Source organism: Siphateles boraxobius, unplaced genomic scaffold, assembly GCF_051911475.1.
Source record: "Siphateles boraxobius isolate OS27281-9 unplaced genomic scaffold, OSU_SipBor_1 26, whole genome shotgun sequence".
Taxonomy (NCBI): domain Eukaryota; kingdom Metazoa; phylum Chordata; class Actinopteri; order Cypriniformes; family Leuciscidae; genus Siphateles; species Siphateles boraxobius.
Genome location: NW_027508876.1, coordinates 15,434,310 through 15,446,630, shown reverse-complemented (window position 1 = coordinate 15,446,630; position 12,321 = coordinate 15,434,310). Strand labels below are relative to the sequence as shown.

The window sequence follows — 12,321 nt, the reverse complement described above, 5'->3', positions numbered from 1 at the left end:
ATATATATTTATATATATTCGTGCTGTGTGTAGCGTTGAAAGGTCAAAGTCCTAAATTCTTCAGACGGGTAAAATGGCCGTTTTTAACTTAATTTTTGCAAAGAAATGTAGTGTTTCAAAACTGCATGATGTCTTAGAGCTGCCTTAGCATATTAACATCATGAGCCAAGTATTGTTTAACACCAATTACCAGTGTGCGCATTAAAATGTAGGCTACCTCAAAAAAGAGGAATTTAATTATTTGTATATGTCCAGAGTTCAGATAGCTTTACTGCTTAAAAGTCCTTGTAAAGTTTAAAATAAACTGTTGTCTTCCCCTTTACGAGAGAGCATCAGTAGCGTGAGTCGCATTGGAGTGACGTCAACTCCCCTCTTCGATTGATTGGCTAGAGGAGGAGCTGTCAATCTAGAACTAGTGGACCAATGGTGACGCTTAAGCCCGCCCTAATTTACATGAAACTCGAACTGCAACATTTGGAAGAGCAAGCGCAGAACATGGAAAGAAGAGCGAAGAGAAAAACAGCACAAGCGTACAAAAAAATAAATTATGAGCAGAAAATGAAAGAGAGCGCAAAGTACAGAGTAATAAAACCAAGGAAAACAATTTTAAAGAAAGCATGAACACAAGTTAAAGTTTTGTGAAAAATATTTTTTAATGTGTTTAAAGTTTTTTATTCATGCTTGTTATTTTTTGATTCACGCTTATTATATTTTGATCCGTGGCCGCAATACATTTGGCGGGAATTTGATCCCATAGAGACCCGCTGTTTTGTATGGCATTCAGCCGTACATGTTTGAACCGGAATCAGACCCAGATGATGAATAGACTCCGGCAGAAGAAACACAAATGAGAATGGACCAGGACATCTCGGAATGGTTATTTGATACATGTATGTACTTATAGAGTTGTAATCGCGTCCCCTTTGCAATTATGGGTGTGCAACACATACACAGACACACACAAACTGTGATAACGTTGGCGCAATTTTTTGAAACTACAAACACAAATACTGTGATAACGTTTGCTACGTACAAACGAAATTACATTTATGCGAGGGACATGTTGCGTCATGTTTACATTACTTGTCGTACAGGTGCTTATGTGGCAAATGTGAGAAGATGGCTACAGAACAATAAAATATATGCTGCAGGGAGATAGAACAGGTATTAATTTATTTACATTTGTAATTGTTGCAAAAAATAATACGTGACATAAAACTGTCTGACGCTATTTGTTGTATCGAAGGTTACAAGACGGATGAAACAGCAATTTTGATGTCTTGTCTTTACAGAAAACATGCACAGATTTTAATACAATATCTTTAAAAACTATATTTATAAACGTGTGGTCACACACTATACAAACAAGGTCTAAATTATTACACAGACATCCTAAGACGACGACAACTACTTTTGAACATTTGTTGTTGAATTGGCTGACATCGACTGAAATGACTATTTGCTCAAAAATCATAAAATACACTTACTTCTACTGGAGGTGACGTTGGATCGCGAACAGTAGGCAACGATCCACACTTGAGGATTAACTTTGAAGCAAGACCTGCTTTTAATTGACCCTCGTTCACAAAACAGTCTGTCAGAAAATGATTTGCGCAAACATAAATGTATTTTGGAAGTTTAAGTGGCGCCTTTCCTTCCTAAATAAAATCCATCCACTGCGTTTTCAGTGGCTCTGATGTCGGAAGTAAGTGAAAACTACTATGAACATTATTACATCCCACAACAGAACAGTTATGTTTCTTAAAAGACATTTTCGACAAGGCAGCACAAATCGTTACAACACCCGCTGTCATTGAAACAATGGAGTATGGTGAACAGATCACCTAGGGCGGGGTCTATGCCAAAATCACAGTGTCAATCAAACCACGTCGGTGGGGCTTGCTCAATTCTACGTCACACTGAGCCGAATCTTAGAACAGCTCGTTCTGAGACCGTGCTTATGATTTATTGAGATTGTAAAAAAAAACACTGGGTGGATTTTTATCATTCTAGGGTGGTTTTGCTCACATACTGCCAACACACATTTATGTTCAAACACCATGTAAAAGTGAATTTTGCATAATAGGTGTCCTTTAAGATCAGATGTATCTATTATATCTATAGTATCTATAATAAATATACCTATCAATTGATTTAAAAATGTATTACATATAGTATGTGCTCAATTGGATTAGTGCATCATGCATCAACATGCTAACAATTCTACTTGAGTTCAAATTGGAATATCATAAACATTAAATATGAACAAAAGTATGTCAAGTATACATCGAGTATAATAGAAAATGAGCTTAATCATTGTATCATTAAATCTAAAATCAGAACTAGTGCAGAGACATGAGAGTTACACCTACACCAGATCTGCCTTTTACAGCGTCTTCATCAAACATACTGAAAAGCCGGGCTGTTGCTTTGTACCACATTCACTCATTTCCCTCATGTCTAATGTGTAATCTTATTAGCAGGCTTGTTAGAGCTGATAAAGGCAAGTTCCCACAATGCAGCGACATCAAACCGTGGTGTCACGGCCCTAATCTACAACCGCATCTGTGCTCATTATTCTAGAATGTTCTCCATGTTCGCCGCATAAGATCATCAGCCATCGCCCTGATAATGAGCCCTAATTGGAATATTTTCAAAAGGGCTTGAGGACAGGAAAGGGATGTAATGCTTGAAATTATTCACTTTAAAAGAGGGTCTGTTTCCTGGGCGGAAACCTGGTGCAATTGCAAAATGCCCTTTATGGATTTTAATTTGGCTGTATACGTTATAAAACTAATTCTGATACTGCAGTTAGGAAAAAAAAAATTCTGATAATTAGAAAAATATCTCTAAAATTCTCTGAGGGTACATTAGGTAGACTATAAAAATGGTCTAAAACTATCAGGCATGATCACATAACCATTGGAAAGTTTTGTCTCAGTATGATTTATTTTTTAAGGAATTAATATTTAATTCAGCAAGTATGCATTCAATTCAAAAGTGACAGAAAAGACATTTATAATATTACAAATGATTGCCATCTCAAATAAACAGTGTTTTTTATGTTTTATTCAAATAATCCTGAAAAAATTATCAACAATCATTTTGTTGTAATGTCTCTTGATTGAATGATTTCTGAAGGATCATGTGACACTGAAGACTGGAGTAATGATGCAGAAATTTCAACTTTACATCACATAAAGAGATTACATTTTAAAATATATTCATTACAAACAGTTATTTAACCAGTAATGATATATAACAATATTAATGTTTTTACATTTTTTTATCAAATAAATAAAAATAAAATAAATATATTTGCATATTTATCTAAATAACACTGTAAGTGATGTCCAGACTAGGAACATGGACCTTTACCCTTTATTACCCTTAAAATCTTTTATAACTCTTTTATTTTTTATATTGCATTGTTGAGCTTGGAGTCAAGGGTTTTATTTGTGATAATGCTATGATACCAAATTGTGCGGAAATAATATTTGACCAGGCTGCCATACAAAGAAATAATGAACACATGCGTAAATCATCCATGTTCTTCCCTCATATTTAAAAAATATTGGATGGATGGATGGATGGATGGATGGATGGATGGAGACAGACAGACAGACAGACAGAAATATTTCGTAAGAAATAATCTATTTTGTGCTCCATTTGTCAACCACCTGAGGAAATCTCAAACTCTTGTGAGCAATTTCAGAGCGGGTTAGGAGGAGGTACTCTACAATCTAGACCAACTGATCAAATCCTTTATCGCAATGACTTTCAAAGTCATTGGAGCGATGTCAATGTCAGATAGAAGTCTCTGACCAACACTCCAAAGAGAACACATCATATTATCAACTGACACAACACAAATAAACAGACATGTGCTTACGTTTACACCTTTAACCTGAGCTACTGTCAGCTCCAAAAGTATCACACAGCGATCGCTCCGGAATGCCTATGACCCCTGCTAACTAAATAATTAGACTCAGAGATTCTTTCCCAGCATGAACCCTTGAGCCAGAACCCTCACTGTCAGAGGAACTTCTCAAAAGGGACGCTGTGCAAATAAATGATGCAAGTAATGAATAGAGCTATCCTTGAGCCTGGAATGAACCGAGGGTGCATGTTAAACAGAATAGACCCAATGTGTCTCTAAATTTAGTGATTTGTAAACGTGATCAAAATTAAGTTTTCAATCAAGATGCAATATGGAAGTCACATTTACCTTGTGAAAGCTTCTGAAGTAAGCAGCTTTTTCATCTGGATATTTCTCTAATCGCCGTGGTCCTTTACTGGACGCCTTCTTGAATACAAGCCAGCATCTTCTGAAGATCTGTTGCAGAAAGATGCATTTGTATTTACTGCAATGTACCGCAAAATGACAATTCCATTATTCAATTTTTTTCAACTTTTTATATCTAATTAAATTTAAAAACTGCATTACGCAATAAGCCGAATTACAAGAACAATAATGTGTGGCATCTATTATTGTATTATTTAAATATAAAATATTTATAAAAAAAATGCACATTTACATAATATAATAAATATAGACAGCACACACACACATATACATATACACATACATACATACATACATACATACATACATACATATATGTAATATGCTGTAATTCAGACAGCACACACAATGTGTGCTGTCTATATTTAATATAGTATACACATTTCTTTAAAATAAGTACATAACTTTTGGTAACACTTTAGTATACTTAAGTGTCGTTGTTACAAGTCAGTTCAAGTGCATGTACTTTCTATAGTAATAACAGAAAATTATTCATAATTACATGCACCTAACACTAATCCTAGCAGTGTTGTTAATGATTATAACTCAGAACTTAAATGTATAATTACATCGTAACAAGAACACCTTACAATAAAGTGTAACCCAAAATTCTACAAAAATAATGACAGGAAGTTTATTATTGACATCATCTACCCGCTTGCAATACATACAATATAGAAAACATTTCCATAAAAGGATATTTTCAGGCAAATAAAACACTCTGGCCATACTTTCTGATGTTACACAATGTACCGCTGAGCCATAAAAACCATGAAAGAGCCTCTAGATCTCAATTTCAGCACCCGTTTCAGTGTCCATTCGTCCGAGTTTGCCCCTGCATACTATTTAAAGAAATAAAGGACTAAAATTCTCTCTGAAACATTCCTCCAAGCAACGTCTGAGACTTTCACAGATTAAACACTCACATTCCCCTGACAGCGTTTCAAGGTCAACAGAAAAGAGTGAGTGTGAGAGAATGTGCACAATCTCTATTAAAAAAAAGAATCCACAAACACACACACATACTTATTTCAATCCATTTCCCCCGACACCTGTGTTTACTATCTTATACTGCCCAAAACAGACACAGTTATCACAGTTAACGGTTTTCTCTCCCCAAAAGGCATGGGGAAAATCATAGCTTTGCCCAATCAATAACTCAGCATTTCCATAATTAACAAATGAGGTTTGAATGGCCTTTTCTCAGCGGGACCCTCCACATCTGTTTAATATCTCTGATTTATTCACATAATAAAACATGCTCTCTTCAAATGTAGTTGAACATTCTACGATGGATATTTACTGAGGCTTAAGAGTCCATCAGCGCCAAGGTTCACTATAAAAAAATGCTGGGCGGTTTCAACCATGTTTGAACCCAACATTTGGTTTCAATTTTTTAAACGAAATTTAACCAAACAGTTGGGTTTTTCCATATTTGACCCAAACATGGGTTGAAAATTGAAACAACCAGTTACAGTGTTTATTTTCTTAATATAATACTTTAATGGTATCCCGAAGTCTAGCTTTCAAAAAGAAATTCTGCTCACCTACACTCTAAAAAAGGCTGGGTTAAAAACAACCCAACTGGCAACACAACACTGGGTAAATATTGGACAGAACACATGCTGGGTTAAAGTAGATTGGACACTTTAAGACACCTTCTGTTCACATTGACTAAAATCTGGGCTAATTTTACCCAATAAATGGTTATCATTTCCATTTCCTTACAGCAACTGTTATTTATATCTTTACTTAATTATAAATTATTTAAAAATGATTATAAATTATATATATATATATATATATATATATATATATATATATATATATATATATATATATATATATATATATATATATTGGTAATTTAGAAAATTAATGGACAAACAGATTAAATCAAATTATTTTATTTGATGTAAGGTCATTCACAACATTATACATTTAGGAAGTGACAGGAGCAAATGGGCGGTTTCGGGCGGAACAGAGAAGTGCAACCCGATCACACTTAAAAACATAAGACCCAGCATGCTTTTGATTTAGGAGGATAATTTTACGGAAGGGATACTCCATACCCTGCTTCAGGCAGCCAATATTCCTTTGTTGATGTATGTGAAATCCAGTTGGGATTCATATCCATGGGCGAGATTAATTTGTTTACTCCACTGATGTAGTGCATGGAAAAAGAACAATGCTTAATTTGGCACTCAACATAATTGATCGGGGTGCATTCCGGTACAATGCCTGGTGGTCCTGATACCTTCTATGTGTGTCGAGCCAAAAGGTTACATGCAAAATAGCTCTACAAAATATCTACATTGTTGCAAATGAGAAAATCTGAAATAATGAAACACTGTGCATGCATGCCATCTGTTATCAAATGTGGTTATGGGAATTTGAGATTTTCAAGCCCAGTACGTTCTCTGCTATTTGCTGGACTTTTGGGATGCCGACTGTTGTGATATATGGGGGTGCTGCTTATTCATGTCCATTCATATTAACATGCATGCACCCTCTGACAATTCACTAATATTCATTTTCATTTATGTTTTGCAACAGCATAAGCTATCTATAATCTCATCTTTTTTATTGATTTTAGTCTAGGAATTCAATTTTAAGCAGAGCCAGCTAGAAGAAACCTGCATCAACCATTCATTTTGAATGAATTGTTTCGACATTATGACATTCAGCTGCCTCCTGACCTTCTAGAAGCCAACTTTCAGATTCTTCACACACCAACACTGTTTTTATGACAGACTTTTAGCAGAGTCTTAGAAAGCAGCCAAGTAGATGCACCATGCCCTATATATTATATATTTATATAATAAATAGTTGCATTATATAAGTAAATTATTATATAAATGTAAATGCAGTCCATTTACCATTTACCATATATAACTATTTATCATATAAATAAATAGTTGTAGTATAATAATTAGCAAATAGTTAAAGTAAATAGATGGTAAAGTGTTTCGTAGCGTTTTTTTGCTTCTATTTTTTAATTTACATGGAATTTTTGAAAAACATCTACGACAAAGGTAAAAAGGGTGGTAAATGAAACTTAAGTTAGAGTGCCCAATTTTCAAAGAGGCTAGCAATAGCGAGTTAGCTTTGAATGCACAAGATCTCACCCTCCCTTCAGAGCATCTCCAAAGCCACACATCCTTCAAAACACATGAACGCGTACAGCAGGGAGCAAACACGCTTCACGAGAGACGGTATTAAACTACCTCAGGTCCCAAGAAATATAATGTTACAATAATAATGATCAAAAAACAACTTAAAGATCAGTGTCCTGTACCACCTGACTGCAGCAGATTCCTTTCGCCATTGATAGTGTTGCCATTGAAGCACATCAATTCGAGTCCCGAACCGCTCTGAGTATAAAGGGGTTTCCATCTCTTCCAAATTACAGTAGTTATAATGTGAATGCAGCATAAGCTCATTGTTTTGGCTCAGTTGGAACTGTAAAAGGTGGCTGCTGTTTCAGTTGCAGTGCTTGACTGACGTCTGTCTAACTTTGTCACATTACAAGTAGTTCTGAAATCAAACCAAACTTGTCAGTAAGTTAGGCTGACGCCAATATCTCTTAAGTTCTTCTAAACACGATTCATTAAAACTGACTGTTTTTTTTTTGTTTTGTTTTTTTAAAGCTGCTGATTTTCTGCAACAATCTAAATAGGTGCCCACTGATTTTTTAAAAGGTAGACACGGGTAAGTAAATGCAACTTGAGTGTGTAATAGCTTTATATAAATGCTAATTCTGACCATGGCATTTAGATTTTTTCACAGTATTATCCCCAAATAAACACACTACTCTAAGCCAATTTTCACATGGCTAAAGTCATCAACCCTAACTATGAATGACATAAATGAATTTGCAATCAGCCACCCTCTCAGTCACTTAGTGCAGCTCAATGGACGGTAGGAGTTACAGGCAGACAGTATCTCTCTGAGCTCTCTGATTGCAAACAGAAATTTCAAAGGCTGATTAATGAACAAGTCTTCTGTCTCTGAATTGGATTGTTTAATTATGAATCAGGATACTGTGTACCCTCCAAACCGTCAAAATTATTGTACACACACAAGGGCTCTTCAGTGGAAACACAGCCAGGTAAATTTAGCCACTTCATTAAGAACCGTATATAAACAGGTGTATAATTTTTTTTTTTGCAGAGTTTGATTAGAATTGATGCATGCAATATAAGATTCAATAGAGCAATTAATTCACTATAGATCCTTTTACACAATTATCCAATGAAAACCACCACTTAAATTACTAGAAGGTTGAAATAAGCCAAAATGGTAATTGTTACGACTGAATCATGCAACAGGGCAGTATTCACCCCAAAAGTGAAAAACAAACAAAATAAACATTTTCATATGATTCTACATTCTTTGCACTATAAAATACATATATTAATAATACTGTATTGTGACTTAAGTTCTTGTCAATGTACTTCTATCTAGCTATTACATTTTTGATATTGTTATTAAAATATGTAAAATGTATGTGCACAAATAAATGTAAAATGTTTACTACAGTTAAGGATGGCCCACACACGAGATAACACAAACATGACAATAAAAAAAATCCTAGATTTTACAGCTTTGTGTGTGGAGTGCCGTGATGTGACCAAGACAGCACACCACACACAGATTCCATTCACAAACAACCACAGTCCTGACTGTGAACCCGGGGAAATCTAGCAAAATCTCTCATGGTCAAATGTAACTATAGAGTAAACAAACATGACGGACGACGGGTAAAAAGAAATGGAGATAATAGTGTTTGGACTGCTTTTAACGGAATATTTACTGATTTTTTTTTTTAGGTTTTAATGAAGCCGTGGAGACGGCGTTAACATAGACTTTACATGTTACAGATCGAGCTGGAGGTACAGTCAAACCAAAATGTATTCAGACACCTTCAACATTTCTCACACTATCACAGTTTATTCACTATAGTTAAGAAAACGGTAAAAAAATGTCAAGAACTCAGAGTTATCAAATCAGTTGATATTACACTGGTTTTGGTCATCCTTTTGTTAGACTGTCTCACAAATGAATTAGGTTGAATAGCTGTCAGCTGTTAAATTAAAGTACACAATTAGATAATATCAATTTGAGTCAAACAATTACCTAGAAATGCTCATTTCGATCAGTCTGTGGTGTAAAATGGCCGCATTAGAAATTAAAGAAAAAACACTTAAGCAAAACATGTTCAGGTAAAAGTGTCTGAATAATTTTTGGTAACAAATTTTTATAAATTTGACTGGTAGACTGTATGAATAATTTTTGGGTATAATATGTCACAGTTTACTTTATTTTGTTATCCTCACTTACATAAATGAACTACAGTGTCCTGCACCCACTTGTAAAAAAAAAAAATTATACAATATTATATCTGGTGTCTGGTGTAAGATTTTTGGTTTGACTAAGTCTTCTGCCAGCTTGCTTTCTGCTTGGGTATCGTTTCGTTTTGTTCCACTCCACGTGGCACTACAGAGTGTGTGCTTGTCTGTCCAAGGGGATCCCCCCACACTACAGGATTTCTGATAGTAAATATTCAACATGTTGGGCCCAAAATCTGCCCGATTATCTTGTAATGTGGCCCAGCTTAAGTTATGGTCCTCAAACAGCATTCACACTTTTACACTTTTTCAGTGTCTTTGCATTGCAAGTTTTAGACAGACTGTTTTAGTAACTCTTTCTGCAGGTTATATTGTTATGCCATATGTGGTGACAAGTGGCTTAAAATGAGTGAATCATTTAATCATTCATTCAACAGATTTGTTCAAAGCCACAGATTCATCCAGACACAAAACAAGTGACGGTCTTAATGAGTGAGTCATTGAAACATCCATTCAATAGATTTGTTTAAAACACTTATTTATTTAGGAACAAAACACCAGCACTCTTTGACATGAGGTATTACATGTACACATACAGTATACATACAGTATATATATATATATATATATATATATATATATATATATATATATATATATATATATATATATATATACATACATACATACACACACATACACACACACACACCTAAAGGATTCTTAGGAACACCTGTTCAATTTCTCATTAATGCAATTATCTAATCAACCAATCACATGGCGGTTGCTTCAATCCATTTAGGGGTGTGGTCCTGGTCAAGACAATCTCCTGAACTCCAAACTGAATGTCAGAATGGGAAAGAAAGGTGATTTAAGCAATTTTGAGCATGGCATGGTTGTTGGTGCCAGACGGGCTGGTCTGAGTATTTCACAATCTGCTCAGTTACTGGGATTTTCACGCACAACCATTTCTAGGGTTTACAAAGAACGACAGTCCTGTGGGCAAAAATCCCTTGTTGATGCTAGAAGTCAGAGGAGAATGGGCCGACTGATTCAAGCTGATAGAAGAGCAACTTTGACTGAAATAACCACTCGTTACAACCGAGGTATGCAGCAAAGCATTTGTGAAGCCACAACACGCACAACCTTGAGGCGGATGGGCTACAACAGCAGAAGACCCCACCGGGTATCACTCATCTCCACTTCAAATAGGAAAAAGAGGCTACAATTTGCAAGAGCTCACCAAAATTGGACAGTTGAAGACTGGAAAAATGTTGCCTGGTCTGATGAGTCTCGATTTCTGTTGAGACATTCAGATGGTAGAGTCAGAATTTGGCGTAAACAGAATGAGAACATGGATCCATCATGCTACCACTGTGCAGGCTGGTGGTGTAATGGTGTGGGGGATGTTTTCTTGGCACACTTTAGGCCCCTTAGTGCCAATTGGGCATCGTTTAAATGCCACGGCCTACCTGAGCATTGTTTCTGACCATGTCAATCCCTTTATGGCCACCATGTACCCATCCTCTGATGGCTAATTCCAGCAGGATAATGCCACATGTCACAAAGGTTGAATCATTTCAAATTGGTTTCTTGAACATGACAATAAGTTCACTGTACTAAAATGGCCCCCACAGTCACCAGATCTCAACCCAATAGAGCATCTTTGGGATGTGGTGGAACGGGAGCTTCGTGCCCTGGATGTGCATCCCAAAAATCTCCATTAATTAGTGGTGCTTGCCAAAGGCAAGGCATCACTATTGTTATTGTGCATACTTATTATTAGTGGTGCTTGCCAAAGGCAAGGCATCACTATTGTTATTGTGCATACTTATTATTCTTCTTATTATTATTCTGGACAAAGTTTGGCGCGTAACTCGTCCCGCAAATTTTGTCACAGACCCCCGAGTGAGGCGTCAAATCATGCGGCTCATTGAGGAGAGGTGTGCCTATGACTTTTCTAAGCGATCGGGTGTACGATGTTCGCACAGCGGACGAAAAAGCGGCCAAAAAAATCCCATTGACTTAACATTGCGGAATGTTCAGAATTTCAAATCCCAACCGACTTTTTCACACACACAGACACAAAGGGCCTGACACCCCTGCATTTCTCTCCCTCTCTCTCTCCCTCAGAGGATTTATATTATCAAGCAGCCAATAAGTAATGGTCTAAAATCTTCATAGCCTCAATCTAGCAACCAATTACAGCACCCTAGCAACCGTAGGCCATACCAAAGGCACTTTTTAATAAAGATTTTAAGAACTCTATAATAACTCTATAGTAACTATCTTTTACTATGTTATAAAAAATACATGCTGACATCACAGACCCCTGAGAAAGGCGTCAAATCGTGCGGCTTATTGAGGAGAGGTGTGCTACATCTTTTCTAAGAGATTGGGGGTACGGTAATTGCCCCAGGGGCAAAAAAGCGCCCAAAAAAATCCCATAGACTTAACATTGCAACAAACTTTGACGAGTCATAGCTCAGAAATCAGATTTCACAGAGACGTGTGATTTGCCACATTTGAAGAGGCTGACAGGCTCTGTAAGAACATACCTCACAATGGGGTAAAAGTTGCACCCCTGGGGGTCAGGAGCTGCTCAAAGTTGCCCCATTGACTTACTATGGTGTAGGACGGCCCATGAAATGGGCCGTTCTACAC

The 12,321-nt window shown here is 36.2% G+C and overlaps 1 protein-coding gene across 2 annotated transcripts in view; it reads right to left on the bottom strand.

Moving 5' to 3' along the window:
- dok6 (docking protein 6) overlaps positions 1 to 12,321 on the bottom strand; it is a 107,079-nt gene that overhangs the window by 58,114 nt on the left and 36,644 nt on the right. For both annotated transcript variants that reach the window (XM_077244488.1, XM_077244489.1), the window contains exon 2: positions 4,229 to 4,336. In XM_077244488.1, the coding sequence (XP_077100603.1) occupies positions 4,229 to 4,336 (108 nt within the window). The remainder of the gene's footprint in view (positions 1 to 4,228; positions 4,337 to 12,321) is intronic.